The 22,575-nt window shown below is 40.9% G+C and overlaps 1 protein-coding gene across 1 annotated transcript in view; it reads left to right on the forward strand.

Annotated features, from left to right (window-relative positions):
- Positions 1-22,575, forward strand: part of MCF2L2 (MCF.2 cell line derived transforming sequence-like 2) — a gene marked incomplete at both ends in the record, with an annotated part of 227,958 nt that overhangs the window by 60,316 nt on the left and 145,067 nt on the right. Inside the window, 3 exons of the mRNA XM_079705223.1 lie at positions 6,946-7,036; positions 11,403-11,522; positions 22,239-22,355. Of these exons, the coding sequence (XP_079561349.1) occupies positions 6,946-7,036; positions 11,403-11,522; positions 22,239-22,355 (328 nt within the window). The remainder of the gene's footprint in view (positions 1-6,945; positions 7,037-11,402; positions 11,523-22,238; positions 22,356-22,575) is intronic.

The raw sequence follows: 22,575 nt of genomic DNA on the forward strand, positions 1-22,575 counted from the left end.
TATATTATATTGCTGAGCCTCTCCCAGCTCCATCTTGCTGAAGAGCCCTAGATGCTCTCTTAGAACGTTGAATTGAATAATTATTTGTTTTAAAGAAAAAAGAAAAGAAATAGAAAACACTAGTGACAGCAAAATATACAAAATAAAACTGCCACAAGATACAAGCACATCTGTTGTGAGGAAAAAATTGAAGGGGAGTCATGGGGTGGGGTTAAGAGTGTAAGCATTGCTACCAGAGAGCTCTGAGTTTGAAATCCAGTTTTGCTAGTGTGATGTCAAGCAAGTTATTTTATTTCTATCAGTCTTTGTTTCTTCATCTGGAAAATGGAGACAACAATATCTATTTCATGAAATTAAGATTAAAAAAAAGATGCCTGATAAATGATAGGAGCTGAAGATTAAAGTAGCTGTTGTCTAAAATTATTGTTGTTATTGATGTTGGTTTGTTTTTGCTGTACTACAGAACTGTTTTGGTCATTGTTGTATGCCCTTTGATCAGTGCCTGACACCTATTGTGCACTCGATAAGTATGGATCATTGTTTTTAAGTTGTATAATATTTTTCCTTTTTCACAACTTGAATTTATTTAATTCCTTGGGTTTTTAAGCTGTTATAATTTACATAAAGTATACACATCTCAACTCGATGAATATTTACCTGTCTATACATCATGTAACAACCACCCAGACGAGGGTATAGAATATTTCTGTGAAGGTTTCCTCCTGCTTCTTTTCTATCAATATCTGCACTCCTACCCCTTCCCTCCCCCAAGGAAACCACTATTCTGATTTTATTATCGTTGATTAGAAAAAAAAAATTTGGAAGCTAAGCAACCACCTCTAAATAATCCATAAACTAAATAAGAAATCATAAAGGAAATTAGAAAACACTTTTAGCTGAACGATAATGAAAAAAATATATCAACATTTACATGATGTAGCTAAAGCAGTGTTTAGGAGAGAATTATAGCTTTAAATACTTATAATGGAAGATAGGAAAGGTTTAAAATCAATGATACAATCTTCTACCTTAAGATGTTAAAAAAATACAATGGCGGGGCTTCCCTGGTGGCGCAGTGGTTGCGAGTCCGCCTGCCGATGCAGGGGACGCGGGTTCGTGCCCCGGTCCGGGAGGATCCCATATGCCGCGGAGCGGCTGGGCCCGTGAGCCATGGCCGCTGAGCCTGCGCATCCGGAGCCTGTGCTCCGCAACGGGAGAGGCCACAGCAGTGAGAAGCCCGCGTACCGCAAAAAAAAAAAAAAAAAAAAAAAAAAAAAAAAAAAAAAAAAAAATACAATGGCAGTTAAACCCAAAGAAAAGAAAAGGATTGGAAAGAAAGAAAGAAAGAGAGAGAGGAAGGAAGGAAGAAAGGGAGGAAGGAAGGGAGGGATGGAGGGAGGGAGGGGGGAAGGAAATGAAAAATAAAACAGAATAATAGAGTTCCAGTTTAATTCCATGGTGATCAGAAATACAACCTGTATGATTGCAGTTCTTTAAAATGTGTTGAAATTTGCTTCGTGGCCTAGGATAATGGACTATTTGATGAATGTCCCGTGTCCTTCTAAAAAGGATGGATGCTGAGTTCTTCAAAGTCAAGTCTATATCCTTGCTGATTTTTTGGCTGTTTGTTCTATCAGTTATTAGGAGAGAAGTGTTAAAATCATTAACTTTGATTGTGGATTTAACTATTTTTCTTTTAGTTCTATCAATTTTTATTAATGTATTTTGAATCAATGTTACTTCATATATACACATTTAGGATTGTTATATCTTCCTAATAAACTATTTATTTTTATATATATCTTTATTGGATTATAATTGCTTTACAATGTTGTGTTGATTTCTGCTGTACAACAAAATGAATCAGCTATATGTATACCTACATTCCCTCCCTCATGAGCCTCTCTCCCACCCTCCCCATCCCACCTCACCCCACTAGGTCATCACAAAGCACCGAGCTGATCTCCCTGTGCTATACCGCAGCTTCCCACTAGCTATCTATTGACTTTTTAATTTATTTATTTTTTTTGCGGTACGCGGGTCTCTCACTGTTGTGGCCTCTCCCGTTGCGGAGCACAGGCTCCGGCCGCACAGTCTCAGCGGCTATGGCTCACGGGCCCAGCCGCTCCGCGGCATGTGGGATCCTCCCAGACCAAGGCACGAACCCGTGTCCCCTGCATTGGCAGGCGGAATCTCAACCACTGCGCCACCAGGGAAGCCCTGACTTTTTTATTTTTATGAATCATTTATCTCTGCCAGTACTCCCTCTCTTTGACCCTACTTTTTCTAATATTAATATAGCCACACTGGCTTTCTTATGATTAGTGACTGCATGGCATATCTTTTACCATCCTCTTTCTTTTAATGTATCTGTCTTTACGTTTAAAGTGTAATCACTATCTCTTGTAATCAGTGTTTTCACCCTGACACTATTTGCCTTTTTAATGGGGTCATATAGACCATTTCCAGTTAATGTGATTATTGAGATTGGTTGTGTTTAAATTTACCATCTTGCTATTTGTACCATCTGTGACTTGTTCCTTTATTCCTCCTTTCCTGCCATATTAGTCTGCTCTGGCTGCCATAACAAAATACCATAGATGGCTGGCTTAACCAACAGAAATTTCTTTTTTCATGGTTCTGTAGGCTAGAAGTCAAAGATCAAGGTTTCAGCTGATTCCGTCTCTGGTAAGGCTCTCTTTCTGACTGCTGACAGCTGTATTCTTACTGTGTTCTCACATGGCAGAGAGAGCTCTGGTGTCTCTTCCTCTTCTTGTAAGGGCACCAGCCCTGTTGAATTAGGACTCCACACTTATGACCTTATTTAACCTTTATCACTTCCTTGCAGGCCCTATCTCCAGTTACAGTCACATTGATAGAGCTTCAACATACGAACTTGAGGGGGACACAATTCAGTCTATAGCACCTGCCCACCTTTGAATCATTCAAATATTTTCAGTATTCCATTTTAACTCTTCTATTAGAAGAGCAATGGTTTCTCTAGTGTTACAGTACATACCATTTTACATATATATTATATTTAATAATACTTTGTTATTATTTTTGCTTTGAATAGTCAATAGTCTTTTAGTGAAATAAAAGCATAGTTGATAATATTTATCCACATATTTAATGTATACAATGCCCTGTATTCCTTCTTGGAGATTGAGGTTACCATGTGGGATTATTTCCTTTTAGGAACATTCATTTGCCTATTACCAGAGTAGGCGACTGCCACTTCTTATGAAAGCCTCCTCCAATATTTGCTCACTGTAGAAGGTCTTAACTCTCTCTGGAATTTGTTCATTTAAATTTCTTTGTCTTCAAGTTCTCTTATGTTTTTAAGGACAAATATGAGTTTTTAATTTAACCAGGTATTTTTGTTTGTTTTTTGGATAGGAATGAAAGACTTCCTAAGCCTTCTTTTCAGGCTGTTTCTTTCTTACACCTTCATGCTTCCAACTTCATTCAGCCTGGAGAACATCCTTTAATATTTTTTGAAGTATTTGTTTACTGGCAATAAATTCTCTCAGCTCTAGTTGTCTGGAAATGTCCTTATTTCACCTTCATTTTTTTTTTTTTTTTTTTTTTGCGGTACGCGGGCCTCGCGCTGCTGTGGCCTCTCCCGTTGTGGAGCACAGGCTCCGGACATGCAGGCTCAGCGGCCATGGCTCACGGGCCCAGCTGCTCTGCGGCATGTGGGATCTTCCCGGACCGGGGCACGAACCCATGTTCCCTGCATCGGCAGGCGGACCCTCAACCACTGCGCCACCAGGGAAGCCCACCTTCATTTTTTAAAATAGATTTTCAGTGAGTATAGAATTCTAAATGAATAGTTTTTTAGGTCAATACTCTGAACAGGGACTTCCCTGGTTGCGCAGCGGTTAAGAATCCGCCTGCCAGTGCAGGGGACACAGGTTCAAGCCCTGGTCCGGGAAGATCCCACGTGCCATGGAGCAGCTAAGCCTGTGTGCCACGACTACTGAGCCTCTGCTCTAGAGCTCGTGAGCCACAACTACTGAGCCTGCATGCTGCAGCTACTGAAACCTGCATGCCTAGAGCCTATGCTCCACAACAAGAGAAGCTGCCGTGATGAGAAGCCCGCGCACCGCAATGAAGAGTAGCCCCTGCTCTCTGCAACTAAAGAAAGCCCGCGTGTAGCAATGAAGACCCAACACAGCCATAAATGAATGAATGAATGAATGAATGAATGAATGAATGAATAAAACAAAAAAAATACTCTGAACATATATCATTGGATTGTGGCTTCCATAGTTTGAAAATCAGTGATTTTTTTTTTTTTTTTTTTTTTTTTTTGAGGTATGTGGGCCTCTCACTGTTGTGGCCTCTCCCATTGCGGAGCACAGGCTCCGGATGCGCAGGCTCAATGGCCATGGCTCACGGGCCCAGCCGCTCCGCGGCATGTAGGATCTTCCCGGACCGGAGCACGAACCCGTGTCCCCTGCATCGGCAGGCGGACTCTCAACCACTGCGCCACCAGGGAAGCCCCAGTGATTATTTTTAATGTTACTCTGAAGGTAATGTATCTTTTTTCACTGGTTGCTTTTAAGAATTTTCTCCTTATCTTTAATTTTCAGCTACTTGGCTCCGATATGTCTAGGTGAGCTTTTCTTTACATTTATCCTGCTTGGTATTGGAAGAGCTGCTTGAATCTGTGAGATGATGTCTTTGATCAGATATGGAAATTTCTTCATTATTTTTTCAAGTATTGTTTCTATAACATACACTGTCTCCTCTTCTTCTGGGACTTCTGTTCATGTCCCACATCTCCTTTACATTCTTTTCTTTCCATTTTCCCCCTGTGTTTCAGTTTGAATATTTTTAATTAATTTGTCTTATTTCACTTATCCTGTCTTCTGCTGTGTTCAATCTGCTATTAAGCAAATTGAATGAGTTCTTAATTTCAAACATTGATGTTTTGTAATTCTAGAAGGTTCATTTGATTCTTTATTATGGATTATACTTCTCTGTTGAAATAATGCATCTTTAAAAAACTTTTAATTGAAGTATAGTTGATTTACAATGTTGTGTTAGTTTCTGGTGTACAGCAAAGCAATTCGGTTATACGTATATATGCACTGGCAGTTAAAATACTGGTGACTCACCTTGATCTTTTTGAGGCCTGGTTTTAGTTTTTCTGTGGGCAAGTTTATTCCTGTTTTGTCCTTACTCCTGGAGTGTAGCCTTAATCCTGTGGAAACTCCTATGATGTTTCATTTATCCTAGAGTATGGCCTTTATAGAGTTTCACCTGAATGCCCAGAGTGTTCATCAAAGTCTGCCTATTCTGGCTGGGCCCAAATACCAATTGTCTCTCCCCAGAACTATGCAAGCTTCATAATTTCTCATCAGTTCTGACATGTGCAGTTGCTATTCTCTGCCAGACTCCTGGAGTCTCACCTAAAATCATAGGGCCCAGGAGTTGGCTAAGCATTAAAGGGGAATTCCCATGAAAACTTCTGGGATTTCCTCTCTGAGGCTTCCCCTCTTGACAGCTATGCCCCTCAAATTCCAGCCACAGTTGTATCTTTAATCTCTGGTCCCTGCCTCTTCCAACCAGTAGGACCACCCTTCCTTGCACTGTGGCCTGGACTGGAACATGTTTCCAGTGAGAGAACCTGGGTCAATGTGGAACTGTGATAATGGGTTGGCCCAATAATGCTTACTTCAGATCAGCTATTTATGTTACCTTGCAGAATTTGATTAGATCTTCTGCCTTATTTGCATACATATACTTTTTAGGGTAAAGCTCACCTTTTACCCGAATTAGAGAGTTACTGAAGGTTTATTATAGGCCAGCTACTTTTTGTGACCTTGATCTCTTTTAATCTTCATGACAAGCACATAAGAAATCATCATAATAGTAGTACTTATACAGTGTTGTCAAGTGTCAGGCATTATTCTGAGCATCTTATACATCTGTACGTACTCATTTAATCCTCACATCAACTCTACAGTACTCACATCAACTCGACAGGTACTGTTATTTTTCCTACTTTACAAATGAGGAGTCTGAGAAGCTATAGAGGTTAAGTAACTTCCCTTCCCCACAAATACACAATATATAAGTTCATATTTATATAAAAATTCATGTTTCAAACCTAGGCAGTCTGGCTTCAGAATTAGTGCTCTTAACCACTTCATTATTGGTGGTATTGTTCTCATCTTACAGATTAGGGAGCAGCGTTAGAGAGGTTAGGTGATGACCCCAAGTCTCAGTGCTAGTAAGTGGCAGCAGTAAGATATGAACCAGATTCCAAAGCCCTTGCTCTTTCTTCCCATAGTTTCTCCCAAAGAGAGAGAAGAAAAATGTTTTCCCTTTTAGGGCTTTAGTTTTAAAAAAATTTGTGAGAATTTTGTGGGGACTTCAGAGGGGACTAAACAGCTTTTTTTGTTTCTTTTTCATAAAGTTGATATCTTCTTGTGCCTATGGTTTTCTGGCCATTTGTGACCAGGCACTGGAAGGGAGTTGTTTTCCCCATAGACGTGTGTTATTTCTGAACACCTCTGGGACTGACTCCTAGGGAAAGATGTTGATAGCTCCTTGAATGTCAGTCTTGGGGGTGGAAAGATGGCAGAGCTCAACCTCGAGGTCCTCTGCCTACACTGCAACTTGTGGTACCTGACTGATGTGAGTCCTTGTGCTCGTTGGGTGTTTCATACATTTGCCAGCGAGAAACAGAGCCCTTGAGAGGGTTTGAGACATGAAATATTTCTGTTTTGTGAAGGCTGCCAGGCTCAGATGAGGAGAGGAAGCTGGTTCTTTTATCAGGGAAGTCAGACCCGGTTATCCCCTCCTGCTGTGCAGGGTGTTTACACAGTGAGCCTGGAGTGACAGGGAGACAGTGGAATTGTTCTGCTGAAGGAGCCCCACAGAACCCATGTGTTTCACTGTGTCTGATACTGACCACACCCTTTTTTGCAGTGTGGAGGCTGCCAGCATCGGATTCGTCATTGTTATCGACAGACGAAGGGACAAGTGGAGCTCCGTAAAAGCATCCTTGACACGAATAGCTGTAAATATTTATTTTTGTGCTCTTATTATAAAGGTCATTTAAATTGTCTATTCAACTATTTCACATCAAAGTCATGGGGAAGTGGAAGTCATTTTATGCCAAATTTTGGGAAGGTCTTTGTAGCAGAGCCTATTGTTTCATGTCCGTATCCCCTCTGCCACCTGCAGGTCACTTACAGATGATTCCTGAGCATGTCAAAGGCTTCCTGAGTCTCTTTACCTTATTGACCTCTCTGGTCACTGGAGAGGAGTGGGTAGGGAGTGCTGGGAAGTTAATGCTCCAGCAGTGACCTGTAGCTACTGAGTTACGGGCGTTGATGGATAAATACCCCAGCTTCTGCACCCCTCAGTGGGACAGTTCTGAGGTACGTTCTGTACAGAATTTTGGAGGTTCCCGGCCCTTTCTGCCTGCAGCAGTCCCCCCTCACTGATACACTGGCTCTCTAGCCATCACTGTCTCACCAGTGCCCCCATACTCCCTAACTCTTTTTCCTGGGATCACCTCCTCAGTAAACTCTTTAGACCCAAATTCTCATCTTAGGGTTTGCTTTGGGGATCACCTAATTTAAGACAGTCTTCATTTTAGTTTTCAAATTATTTTTTCACAAATTAGAAAGACACTGGCAAAGCCAAACAAAGTGATACGATAGGTGCTTGCTTTTGGCATTAAATTGCAGAACCTTGGATAGGCTTCCTTTTCCATCTTATTAGTCTGATTTTTACCCCTATTTGCTGCCTTCCGGCAAGTACATGCATCCTTTCTCTGAGACCAGGGAACTCAGCCGCATGAGCAGGCAAAGACACCTCAGGGCCAGCCACACCAACATTTCCACCAAAGCATGCCTCCCTGGGGCAGTTGGGACTGGCTGAAGATGATGGGATATGGTAGGATGGTAATGTAGAGGCTGGGATGGAAGAGGGATGTTTGAAGCCTCAGTTATGCCTACTTACAGAAGCAGTCACACATAGGGACATGGACACATACAGAGTCTCTCTCAGATCACTTTGGAGCCTCATCCAGGTACACAAATAGCGTCTCAGCTCATTTGTCCCGTCCAGACATAAAAAAATGCAAGGATCTTCTGATTAGGAATTTGCATTTCAAAGATGAGGGAATGGAAGACTCCCTTTTCTTTGTGCATGGATTGTTTCGTCCCTTTGGTTTAGTTTTTTTTTTTTAAATTTAATTAATTTATTTATTTTTGGTTGTGCTGGGTCTTTGTAGCCGTGTGCGGGCTTTCTCTAGTTGCAGTGAGTGGGGGCTACTCTTCATTGTGGTGCACAGGCTTCTCATTGTTGTGGCTTCTACTGTTGCGGAGCATGGGCTCTAGGCGCATGGACTTCAGTAGTTGTGGCACACGGGCTCAGTAGTTGTGGTGCATGGGCTTAGTTGCTCTGTGGCATGTGGGATCTTCCTGGAACAGGGCTCAAACCCATGTCCCCTGCAATGGCAGGCAGATTCTTAACCACTGCGCCACCAGGGAATTCCCTACCATATTTATTTGAGGGATAACTACAATGATGGTTGATGCCCTGAGGATTTAGAGAGTGCCCATGACCATTCCAGAGTTCTGGCCTCCAGAGAGTTCTGGTTTCCCAGGATTCATAGACAATACTTGAGTCATCTAATACTTGAGACTAATTTGTCCAAGAATTACATTGATCACCTTTATGTGTGAAAGATCCTATAGTGCGGGGATCTGAAAACCTGACTACCAGTCAGAATCTCTTCAGGTGCTGGTTAAAAATGCAGATATCTGAACTTTAACCCAGTACTAATGAATCAGAATATTTCAGGGTAAAGACCAGATTATTATGATTTTTGTTTTTTTTTGGCGGTATGCAGGCCTCTCACTGTTGTGGCCTCTCCTGTTGTGGAGCACAGGCTCCGGACACGCAGGCTCAGTGGCCATGGCTCACGGGCCCAGCCGCTCCGCGGCATGTGGGATCTTCCCGGACCGGGGCACGAACCCGTGTCCCCTGCATTGGCAGGCAGACTCTCAACCACTGCGCCACCAGGGAAGCCCTATGATTTTTTAAATAAGTTTATTTATTTATTTATTTTTGGCTGCATTGGGTCTTTGTTGCTACGCGTGGGCTTTTTCTTGTTGTGGTGAGCGGGGGCTACTCTTTGTTGCGGTGTGCAGGCTTCTCATTGTGGTGTCTTCTCTTGTTGCAGAGCACAGGCTCTAGGTGTGCAGGCTTCAGTAGTTGCGGCTCGTGGACTCTAGAGCGCAGGCTCAGTAGTTGTGGCTCATGGGCTTAGTTGCTCCGCGACATGTGGGAACTTCTCGGACCAGGGCTCAAACCCATGTCCCCTGCATTGGCAGGTGGATTCTTAACCACTGTGCCACCAGAGAAGTCCCAAGACCAGACTGTTTTTTAACAAGCACTTCAGCAGGTTGTTCTTGAGAACCACTGGAAGACTGGAAAGCCATGAGCGATGGGAGACTTGGATTCCCAATTTTGTCACTAAGTTGTTACATGAATTTGTTATCTCATTTCTCAGAATCTTACCTCAAGATGAGAACAGTGCTTCCTGAAAGCAACTTAGCAATAAGATGCATTAAGAACCCTTAAAATACTAAATCTTTGACTCAGTAATTTTTCTAGGAAGCTATGCTCTAAAATGTGGATAAAGATTTCATTTTAGTGTTATTTATAATAGTAAAAATATGGAGGAGCCTAAATCACTAGTAATAAGGGATTGGTTAAATAAATTGTACACCCATAAAAATATTTCCAAATAATTTTTAATAACAGGAATAAAAGCTCATGGTATAATATTAAATTAAAAGGCAGGTTGCAAAATATTTCTACAGGTTGAGTTTAACTACGCTAGATATTTAAGCAGAGAAAATAGCCTAGAAATAATTAAATTGAAATATTAAGAATGGTTATGAAATCATGGGTGGTTTTCTCTTTTTTTTTAGAGTTTTTATCATCTCTTTATTTTTTTATTTTTTATTTTTTTTATTTAGCAAATTTAATCAGTTATACATATACATATGTTCCCATATCCCCTCCCTTTTGCGTCTCCCTCCTGCCCTCCCTATCCCACCCCTCCAGGCGGTCACAAAGCAACGAGCTGATCTCCCTGTGCTATGCGGCTGCTTCCCACTAGCTATCTACCTTACATTTGGTTGTGTATATATGTCCATGCCGCTCTTTCGCTTTGTCACAGCTTACCCTTCCCCCTCCCCATATCCTCAAGTCCATTCTCTAGTAGATCTGTGTCTTTATTCCTATCATACCCCTATGTTCTTCATGACATTTTTTTTCTTAAATTCCATATATATGTGTCAGCATACAGTATTTGTCTTTCTCTTTCTGACTTACTTCACTCTGTATGACAGACTCTAGGTCCATCCACCTCATTACAAATAGCTCAATTTCGTTTCTTTTTATGGCTGAGTAATATTCCATTGTATATATGTGCCACATCTTCTTTATCCATTCATCCAATGATGGACACTTAGGTTGTTTCCATCTCTGGGCTATTGTAAATAGGGCTGCAATGAACATTTTGGTACATGACTCTTTTTGAATTATGGTTTTCTCAGGGTATATGCCCAGTAGTGGGATTGCTGGGTCATATGGTAGTTCTATTTGTAGTTTTTTAAGGAACCTCCATACCGTTCTCCATAGTGGCTGTACCAATTCACATTCCCACCAGCAGTGCAAGAGTGTTCCCTTTTCTCCACACCCTCTCCAGCATTTACTGTTTCTAGATTTTTTGATGATGGCCATTCTGACTGGTGTGAGATGATATCTCATTGTAGTTTTGATTTGCATTTCTCTAATGAGTAAAGATGTTGAGCATCCTTTCATGTGTTTGTTGGCAGTCTGTATATCTTCTTTGGAGAAATGTCTATTTAGGTCTTCTGCCCATTTTTGGATTGGGTTGTTTGTTTTTTTGTTATTGAGCTGCATGAGCTGCTTATAAATTTTGGAGATTAATCCTTTGTCAGTTGCTTCATTTGTAAATATTTTCTCCCATTCTGAGGGTTGTCTTTTGGTCTTGTTTATGGTTTCCTTTGCTGTGCAAAAGCTTTTAAGTTTCATTAGGTCCATGGGTGGTTTTCTTATTCTAATGTATACTTTTATTAATTTCTCAATTTTTCTATAAGGAGTATAAATTGTTTTTTTAATCAGAAAATCTTTTTGTTTGGTTGGTTTGGTTTTGCTTTTAAGGAGGGGTTTAGATTATGTGACCAGTAAGAGCTCTTTCAGCTGTGAAATCCTGTGAAATATACTCTAATTCTTGGTATCCATGGTGTCCACTTTAACTTTGTCATCTGTAATCTTGGGCAAGAGGAGACCAATGGATGTGACATTTGCCCTGACACTTTTTATGATCCTTCCAGGTAGCATTTCCAGGAAACTTGCAGCTCATATTCATTCTTCGTCCATCTTGCTTTATCCAGAGGACATTCACTGACATTGGCATTAAGTACTATCGAGATGAATTTAAAATGAAAGTGCCGGTAAGCATGACCTTTCTTCTTGTCTGCATTTGTTTAGGGCATGTGGAGAAGATGGCATGTGAGCTTGTTTCCAAGGAAGGTAGGACTCCTCAGGCAGAGAGGGAGGGGAGGGCATTCTGGGCAGAGGGAACGGCACGTGTAAGGACATGGAAGCAGGAAGTACACTCTTTATGTGAGGTCCATGGGGAAGCCTCATTCTTGTTGGAAGTACATATAGGATCATATTTTGGAAGAAAAGGTAAGAAACACGGACTATGTCTTAAGTGTAAGGATAAAGGTTCTGGATTTAATTCAGTAGGCAATGGGGATCCAGTGAAGGTTTTTGAGTTGGGGAGTGACTTGGGTAAAGGAGTACTGGAATTATATAAATCCAGTGGTGTTATATAAAAGGTGATGTCCAAGACTGTAGAAAGAGATTGATAAAGGAAGAGAAACTGTAGTAGTATGAGTAAAGAAAAAACAGGATCTAAAATATGGGGGTGACAAATATAGGCAACTGTGAGTAAAAATTAAAACCAACGTTGTGATACATATAAAAGGAAAACAAATTAAAATGACAAGATTAAAAATTTTGCCTCTGGAGGAGCTTCAAGATGGCAGAAGAGTAAGACATGGAGATAACCTTCCTCCCCACAAATACATCAGAAATACATCTACATGTGGAACAACTCCTACAGAACACCTACTGAATGCTGGCAGAAGATGTCAGACCTCCCAAAAGGCAAGAAACTCCCCACGTACCTGGGTAGGGCAAAAGAAAAAAGAAAAAACAGAGACAAAAGAATAGGGACAGGACCTGCACTAGTGGGAGAGAGCTGTGAAGGAGGAAAGGTTTCCACACACTACAAGCCCCTTTGCAAGTGGAGACTGCGGATGGCGGAGGGAGGAAGCTTCCGAGCCACAGAGGAGAGCGCAGCAACAGGGGTGTGGAGGGCAAAGCGGAGAGATTCCCGCACAGAGGATCGGTGCCGACCAGCACTCACCAGCCCAAGAGGCTTGTCTGCTCACCCGCTGGGACGGGCGGGGGCTGGGAGCTGAGGCTCGGGCTTCAGTCAGATCGCAGGGAGAGGACTGGCGGCGTGAACACAGCCGGAAGGGGGCCAGTGCGCCACAGCTAGCCGGGAGGGAGTCTGGAAAAAGTCTGGAGCTGCCGAAGAGGCAAGAGACTTTTTCTTCCCTCTTTGTTTCCTGGTGCATGAGGAGAGGGGATTAAGAGCGCCGCTTAAAGGAGCTCCAGAGACAGGCGCGAGCCGCGGCTATCAGCGCGGACCACAGAGATGGGCATGAGACGTTAAGGCTGCTGCTGCGGTCACCAAGAAGGCTGTGTGCGAGCACAGGTCACTATCCACACCTCCCCTCCCGGGAGCCTGTGCAGCCCACTGCTGCCAGGGTCCCGTGATCCAGGGACAACTTCCCTGGGAGAACACATGGCGCGCCTCAGGCTGTTGCAATGTCACACTGGCCTCTGCCGCTGCAGGCTCGCCCCGAACTCCGTACCCTCCCTCCCCCCGGCCTGAGTGAGCCAGAGTCCCCAAATCAGCTGCTCCTTTAACCCTGTCCTGTCTGAGTTGGAACAGATGGTCTCAGGCAACCTACACACAGAGGCGGGGCCAAATCCAAAGCTGAACCCCAGGAGCTGTGCGAACAAAGAAGAGAACGGGAAACCTCTACCAGCAGCCTCAGGAGCAGCGGATTAAATCTCCACATTCAACTTGATGTACCCTGCATCTGTGGAATACCTGAATAGACAACGAAGCATCCCAAAATTGAGGAGGTGGACTTTGGGAACAACAATATATATATATTTTTTCCCTTTTTCTTTTTTTGTGAGTGTGTATGTGTATGCTTCTGTGTGTGATTTTGTCTGTATAGCTTTGCTTTAACCATTTGTCCTAGGGTTATGTCTGTCCGTTTTTCTTTTTTTTTTTAGTATAGTTTTTAGCGCTTGTTATCATTGGGGGATTTGTTTTTTGGTTTGGTTGCTCTCTTCTTTATTTTTTTTTTTATTACTTAAAAAAATTTTTTTAATAATTATTTTTTACTTTAATAACTTTACTTTATTTTATTTTCTCTTCTTTCTTTCTTTCTTTCTTTTTTTTTTTTCTCCCTTTTATTCTGAGCCGTGTGGATGACAAGCTCTTGGTGCTCCAGCCAGGTGTCAGGGCTGTGCCTCTGAGGTAGGAGAGCCAAGTTTAGGACATTGGTCCAGAAGAGACCTCTCAGCTCCACATAATATCAAATGGCGAAAATCCCCCAGAGACCTCCATCTCAACGCCAAGATCCGGTTCCACTCAATGACCAGCAAGCTCCAGTGCTGGACACCCTATGCCAAACAACTCGCAAGGCAGGAACACAACCCCACCCATTAGCAGAGAGGCTGCCTAAAATCATAATAAGGCCACAGACACCCCAAAACACACCACCAGACCTGGACCTGCCCACCAGAATGACAAGATCCAGCCTCATCCACCAGAACACAGGCACTAGTCCCCTCCACCAGGAAGCCTACACAACCCACTGAACCAACTTTAGCCACTGGGGACAGACAGCAAAAACAACAGGAACTACGAACCTGCAGCCTGTGAAAAGGAGACCCCAAACACAGTAAGTTAAGTAAAATGAGAAGACAGAGAAACACCCAGCAGATGAAGGAGCAAGGTGAAAACCCACCAGATCTAACAAATGAAGAGGAAATAGGCAGTCTACCAGAAAAAGAATTCAGAATAATGATAGTAAAGATGATCCAAAATCTTGGAAATAGAATGGAGAAAATACAAGAAATGTTTAACAAGGACCTAGAAGAACTAAAGAGCAAACAAACAGGATGAACAACACAATAAATGAAATTTAAAATTCTCTAGAAGGGATCAATAGCAGAATAACTGAGGCAGAAGAACCAATAAGTGACCTGGAAGATAAAATAGTGGAAATTATTAAACTACTGCAGAGCAGAATAAAGAAAAAAAAAATGAAGAGAAGTGAGGACAGTCTCAAAGACCTCAGGGACAACATTAAATGCACCAACATTCGAATTTTAGGGGTCCCAGAAGACAAAGAGAAAAAGAAAGGGACTGAGAAAATATTTGAAGAGATTACACTTGAAAACTTCCCTAATATGGGAAAGGAAATAGTTAATCAACTCCAGGAAGCACAGAGAGTCCCATACAGGATAAATCCAAGGAGAAACACGCCAAGACACATATCAGTCAACTATCAAAAATTAAATACAAAGAAAAAATATTAAAAGCAGCAAGGGAAAAACAACAAATTACATACAAGGGAATCCCCATAAGGTTAACAGCTGATCTTTCAGCAGAAACTCTGCAAGCCAGAAGGAAGTGGCAGGACATACTTAAAGTGATGAAGGGGAAGAACCTACAACCAAGGTTACTCTACCCAGCAAGGATCTCATTCAGATTTGATGGAGAAATTAAAACCTTTACACACAAGCAAAAGCTGAGAGAGTTCAGCACCACCAAACCAGCTTTACAACAAATGCTAAAGGAACTTCTCTAGGCAGGAAACACAAGAGAAGGAAAAGACCTACAATAACAAACCCAAAACAATTAGGAAAATGGTAATAGGACATGCATATCGATAATAACCTTAAATGTAAATGGATTAAATGCTCCAACCAAAAGACATAGACTGGCTGAATGGATACAAAAACAAGACCCGTATATATGCTGTCTATAAGAGACCCACTTCAGACCTAGGGACACATACAGACTGAAAGTGAGAGGACGGAAAAAGATATTCTTTTTCCGGCAAATGGAAATCAAAAGAAAGCTGGCATAGCAATTCTCCTATCAGACAAAATAGACTTTAAAACAAAGACTATTACAAGAGACAAAGAAGGACACTACATAATGATCAAGGGATCAATCCAAGAAGAAGGTATAACAATTGTAAATATTTAGGCACCCAACATAGGAGAACCTCAGTACATAAGGCAAGTACTAACAGCCATAAAAGGGGAAATTGACAGTAAAACAGTCATAGTAGGGGCCTTTAACACCCCACTTTCACCAATGGACAGATCATCCAAAATGAAAATAAATAAGGAAACACAAGCTTTAAGTGCTACATTAAACAAGATGGACTTAATTGATATTTATAGGACATTCCATCCAAAAACAACAGAATACACTTTCTTCTCAAGTGCACATGGAACATTCTCCAGGATACATCATATCTTGGGTCACAAATCAAGCCTTGGTAAATTTAAGAAAATTGAAAATCATATCAAGTATCTTTTCCGACCACAATGCTATGAGACTAGATATCAACTACAGGAAAGAATCTGTAAAAAAATACAAACACATGGAGGCTAAACCATACACTACTTAATAACCAAGAGATCACTGAAGAAATCAAAGAGGAAGTGAAAAAATACCTCGAAACAAATGACAATGAAAACACAACGACCCAAAACCTATAGGATACAGCAAAAGCTGTTCTAAGACGGAAGCTTCTAGCAATACAATCGTACCTTAAGAAACAAGAAACATCTCAAGTAAACAACCTAACATTACACCTAAAGCAATTAGAGAAAGAAGAAACAAAAAAACCCAAAGTTAGCAGAAGGAAAGAGGTCATAAAGATCAGATCAGAAATAAATGAAAAGAAATGAAGGAAACAATAGCAAAGATCAATAAACTAAAAGCTCATTCTTTGAGAAAATAAACAAAATTGATAAACCATTAGCCAGACTCATTAGGAAAAAAAGAGAGAAGACTGAAATCAATAGAATTAGAAACGAAAAAGGAGAAGTAACAACTGACACTGCAGAAATACAATGGATTATGAGAGATTACTATAAGCAACTCTATGCCAATAAAATGGACAACCTGGAAGAAATGGACAAGTTCTTAGAAATGCACCACCTTTGGATACTGAGAGAGGAAGAAATAGAAAAAATGAACAGACCAATCACCAGTACTGAAATTGAAACTGTGATTAAAAATCTTCCAACAAACAAAAGCCCAGGGCCAGATGGCTTCACAGGAGAAGTCTATCAAATATTTAGGGAACAGCTAACACCTACCCTTCTCAAAATCTTACAAAATATAGCAGAGGGAGGAACACTCCCAAACTCATTCTACGAGGCCACCATCACCCTGATTTCAAAACCAGACAAAGATGTCACAAAGAAAGAAAACTACAGGCCAGTATCACTGATGACCATAGATGCAGAAATCCTTAACAACATACTGGCAAACAGAATCCAACAGCACATTGAAAGAATCATACAGCATGATAAAGTGGGGTTTATCCCAGGAATGCAAGGATTCTTCAGTATATACAAATCAATCTGTGTGATACACCATATTAACAAACTGAAGGAGAAAAACCATATGATCATCTCAATAGATGCAGATAAAGCTTTTGACAAAATTCAACACCCATTTATGATAAAAACCCTCCAGAAACTAGTCATAGAGGGAACTTACCTCAGCATAATAAAGGCCGTATATGACAAACCCACAGCCAACATCATCCTTAATGGTGAAAAACTGAAACCATTTCCACTAAGACCAGGAACAAGACAACGTTGCCCACTCTCACCACTCTTACTCAACATAGTTTTGGAAGTTTTAGCCCCAGCAATCAGAGAAGAAAAAGAAATAAAAGGAATCCAAATCGGAAAAGAAGATGCAAAGCTGTCACTGTTTGTAGGTGACATGATACTATACTATACATAGAGAATCCCAAAGATGCTACCAGAAAACTAGTAGAGCTAATCAATGAATTTGGTAAAGTTGCAGGATACAAAATTAATGCACAGAAATCTCTTGCATTCCTATACGCTAATGATGGGAAATCTGAAAGTGAAATTAAGAAAACACTCCCATTTACCATTGCAACCAAAAGAATAAAATATCTAGGAATAAACCTACCTAAGGAGACAAAAGACCTGTATGCAGAAAATTATAAGACACTGGTGAAAGACATGAAAGATGATACAAATAGATGGACAGATATACCGTGTTCTTGGATTGGAAGAATCAACATTGTGAAAATGACTCTACTGCCCAAAGCAATATACATATTCAATGCAATCCCTGTCAAACTACCACTGGCATTTTTCACAGAACTAGAACAAAAAATCTTACAATTTGTATGGAAACACAAAAGACCCCGAATAGCCAAAGCAATCTTTTGAGAAAGTAAAACAGCTGGAGGAATCAGGCTCCCTGACTTCAGGCTATACTACAAAGCTACAGTAATCAGGACAGTATGGTACTGGCACAAAAACAGAAATATAGTTCAATGGAACAGGATAGAAACCCCAGAGATAACCCCACGCACATATGGTCACCTTATCTTTGATAAAGGAGGCAAGAATATACAGTGGAGAAAAGACAGCCTCTTTAATAAGTGGTGCTGGGAAAACTGGACAGCTACATGTAAAAGAATGAAATTAGAACACTTCCTAAAGTAACCATACACAAAAATAAACTCAAATTGAATTAAAGACCTAAATGTAAGGCCAGACACTATTAAACTCTTAGAGGAAAACATAGGCAGAACACTCCATGACATAAATCACAGCAAGATCTTTTTTGACCCACCTCCTAGAGAAATGGCAATAAAAACAAAAATAAACAAACAGGACTTAATGAAACTTCAAAGCTTTTGCACAGCAAAGGAAACCATAAACAGGACCAAAAGACAACCCTCAGAATGGGAGAAAATATTTGCAAATGAAGCAACTGACAAAGGATTAATCTCCAAAATTTATAAGCAGCTCATGCAGCTCAATATCAAAAAAACAAGCAACTCAATCCAAAAATGGGCAGAAGACCTAAATAGACATTTCTCCAAAGAAGATGTATAGATTGCCAACAAACACATGAAAGAATGCTCAACATCATTAATCATTAGAGAAATGTAAATCAAAAGTACAATGAGATATCATCTCATACCGGTCAGAATGGCCATCATCAAAAAAATGTACAAAGAATAAATGCTGGAGAGGGTGTGGAGAAAAGGGAACCCTCTTGCCCTGTTGGTGGGAATGTAAATTGATGCAGCCACTATGGAGAATAGTATGGAGATTCCTTACAGTCTAAAAATAGAACTACCATACAACCTAGCAATCCCACTACTGGCCATATACCCTGAGAAAACCATAATTCAAAAAGAGTCATGTGCCACAATGTTCACTGCAGCTTTATTTACAATAGCCAGGACATGGAAGCAACCTAAGTGTCCATCAACAGATGAATGGGTAAAAAAGATGTGGCACATATATACAATGGAATATTACTCAGCCTTAAAAAGAAATGAAATTGAGTTACTTGTAGTGAGGTGGATGGACCTAGAGTCTGTCATACAGAGTGAAGTAAGTCAGAAAGAGAAAAACAAATACCATATGCTAACACATATATATGGAATCGAAAAAAATAAAAAAGGTTATGAAGAACCTAGGCGCAAGATGGGAATAAAGATGCAAACCTACTAGAGAATGGACTTGAGGATATGGGGAGGAGGAAGGGTAAGCTGGAACAAAGTGAGAGAATGGCATGGACATATATACACTAACAAATGTAAAATAGCTAGTGGGAAGCACTCGCATAGCACAGGGAGATCAGCTCAGTGCTTTGTGACCACATAGAGAGGTGGGATAGGGAGGGTGGCCAGGAGGGGGATGCAAGAGGGAAGAGCTATGGGGATGTATATGTGTATGTATAACTGATTCACTTTGTTATAATGCAGAAACTAACACACCATTGTAAAGCAATTATACTCCAATAAAGATGTTAAAAAATTTTTTTATCTCTAACTTTGGCAGAGATATGAGGCAAACAAGCATTTGAATACTTTGTTGTTAGGAATGAAGTTGGTAATGACCAATATGAAAGACTAATTGATGGTATTTATCAAAAATTAAAATGTACATACTCTCTGACCTACCTGTAAGAGTTATTCTGCAGGTACCTCACGCACATACACAAAGCTGCATATATACTGATATTCATTACCAAATTGTTTGTAATAGTAAATGATTGGGAAAAAAGTAATGCCCAACAACAGGGAGCTGGTTAAATAAATTATGGTCTACCCAGTCAGTTAAATATTATGCAACCATCAAAAGTGGTAATGTGTGGTGCAACCACGGTGGAAACAGTTGGCAGTTTTTTACAAAGTTAAAAATATACCTGCCCCATGACCCACCCAAGAGAAATGAAAACACATTTGCAATAACAGATGAATAGATAAAGAAATTGTGGCATATTCATGTAAAGGAATAATATTAAGCAATAAAGAAGGAGTGAAGTACTGAACATGCAACAACATGGATTTATCTCAAAAATATTCTCTTGAAAGGAAGAAGCTAGACACTGAAGTGTATATATTCTGTGATTCTTTTTATATAAAGTTCAAGAAGAGGCAAAACTAAGCTATGGTGATAGACAATTAAAACAGTGGCTGCTGTTAGGGGTGGAGATAGTAGAGACCAGAAGGAGGCCTAGGAGAACTTTCTGAGGAAGTGTTCTATATCTTGGTTAAAAAGTGTTACATGTATGTATACATTTGTCAAAATGAATTGAACTGTACCCTTAAAATCTGTGCATTTTATTTATGTAAATTATATCTCAGATGAGAATAGAAAAACAGAAAAAAATAAGATAAATCTATAGTGATATAGAAAAGTTTCTAATATATTTTTGGTTTTATTATTTGTTGAGTTGGAAATAATTTTCAACTCACAGAATTTCAAGAATAAGAGTAAAGGGACTTTCCTGGTGGCACAGTGGTTAAGAATCCGCCTGCCAATGCAGGGGACACAGGTTCAAGCCCTGGTCCGGGAAGATCCCACATGCCATGGAGCAACTAAGCCCGTGTGCCATAACTACTGAGCCTGCACTCTAGAGCCCGCGAGCCACAACTAGTGAAGCCCGCGTGCCTAGAGCCCGTGCTCTGCAACAAGAGAAGCCACCGCAATGAGAAGCCTGTGCACCACAATAAAGAGTAGCCCCCGCTCACCACAACTAGAGAAAGCCCGTCCGCAGCAATGAAGACCCAATGCAGCCAAAAATAAAATAAATAAAATACATTTATTAAAAAAAAATTTTTAGGAGGGAAAGACAGAGATGGATTCAGGTTTGTTTGTTTGTTTTTTCCCTTTCTCTTATGTTATAAAAATAAATTTTTAAATTCCCAAACTCCTTTCCATAAGTGAAGGAGAAAGGCATGGAACATGGAGCCTGACAAGGTTAACATAGTGATATGTAGAATCAAATCCCACTAAACTTAAGTTCCTTGAACACAGGGGTTTTTGTGCTTACTTTTATCCCTCAGAGCCTGGCAGTTATTAGAAGTTCAGTACAGATATGTTGAATGAGTCAGTCAATTTTGTTTTACCTGTAGACTTTGGGGGTCTAACATATTCTTTTCATCCCAAAGTGGATTTATCACTTGACTAATACTATATAATAATAGAAAAAAGCCTATATCCTCATGTCCTCTGACCAAGAATCTGTTCTAAGAATTGTACATGTTGGATATGACATGGTAAAGTCAGTGCTGCCACAGGAAGAAATGAGGGGGAGGCTTTGAAGGAAGAAGTTTATTATACTCACAGGTCAAAATAATCAATGACTGAAGAAATATAAAATCATCAGTTAAAGGCTACAAGGGGGGTGTGTTTCAGAGATGAGAGTGAGTAGGGGTATGATATTGTCCCTGCTACAGAGAGCTGGGACTGCTCCCTGGGCAGGACCACTGCAGTGGGGTAGAAAGGGACAGATTGGAGTATGTCATCCTCCTCTAGATGTCTGGGCATTTGTTCATCAGCAGGCTTGTTAATTTATGAAAACCCACTCGCAATCACCTCCAAACTTTCTCCACATGAGATAAGTTGGGGGCATATCACCATCCCTCATAGAAGGGGCATCAGTGTAGTGAATCTTCTCAGTCCATACTCCTCAATAGGTCCTTGTGTTCTAATTTTATTTTGATATTCACCAGCCCACCCTTTATTGGAATTTTCATTGCAGATTTTTAGGTCTCAGTACAGCGCTTGCTTTTGGTGGCTGAAGGGTATACTTTAGCCTGGGAACTTTTGACAAAAATTTACCTAAAGCAAGACCTGACTTCTAGGCAGCTTAGAACTGAACTCACTGATTCAAGTCACTGTTTTGTTGCAGGCTGTTCAACACTGCTTTTCCTCACTCAAAGGGGGAAAATGGAAAGAGTTACTTACTGGTTGAAGTAACCATCTTTGGATATAAATGCCTGATTAGGCAAAGTTGAAGTACTATTTAAACAATAGTAGGGACTTCCGTGGTGGTCCAGTGGTTGAGGCTCTTCGCTTCCATGTCCCCTGTGCAGACAGGGGACATGGGTTCGGTCCCTGGGGGAACTAAGATCCTGCATGCTGCATGGCGCAGCCAAAAAATAAAATAAAATAAAAATTTAAATTAAATAACAGGGCTTCCCTGGTGGCGCAGTGGTTGAGAGTCTGCCTGCTGATGCAGGGAACGTGGGTTCGTGCCCTGGTCCGGGAGGATCCCACATGCCGCGGAGCGGCTGGGCCCGTGAGCCATGGCCGCTGAGCCTGCGCGTCCGGAGCCTGCGCTCAGCAACAGGAGGGGCCACAACAGTGAGAAGCCCGCATACCGAAAAAAAAAAAAATTAAATAACTGTAGAATCTAGATGAGCTACTTAATTATCTGTGAGTAATATATTGGGTTTTTTCTGTTTTAGATCGTTATGTTAAACTCTGTTTCTGACCTTCATGACTACATTGACAAAAGCCAACTGACAGAGGACTTAGGGGGAACTTTGGAATATCACCACAGTCAGTGGATAAATCATCGAACTGTAAGTACCAATTTATGTGCCCTTTTCAGTGTCCCTCCTGGTTTTCTAGAGACAGGAGACCTAGAGATCAACTGTTGGGCAGTCATTGCCCGTGACTGCCTAACATCGGGAAGGTTGGGTTTTCTAAGCAACAGGCTTGGGGAGAGACGAGGTGCAAGGATAAAAGCTAGGGCTTCTCTTGCTGATTACCTTCGTCTTGGCTCATTTTCTGGTATGGGGA

This window comes from Hyperoodon ampullatus (genome assembly GCF_949752795.1).
Source record: "Hyperoodon ampullatus genome assembly, chromosome: 5".
Taxonomy (NCBI): Eukaryota; Metazoa; Chordata; class Mammalia; order Artiodactyla; family Ziphiidae; genus Hyperoodon; species Hyperoodon ampullatus.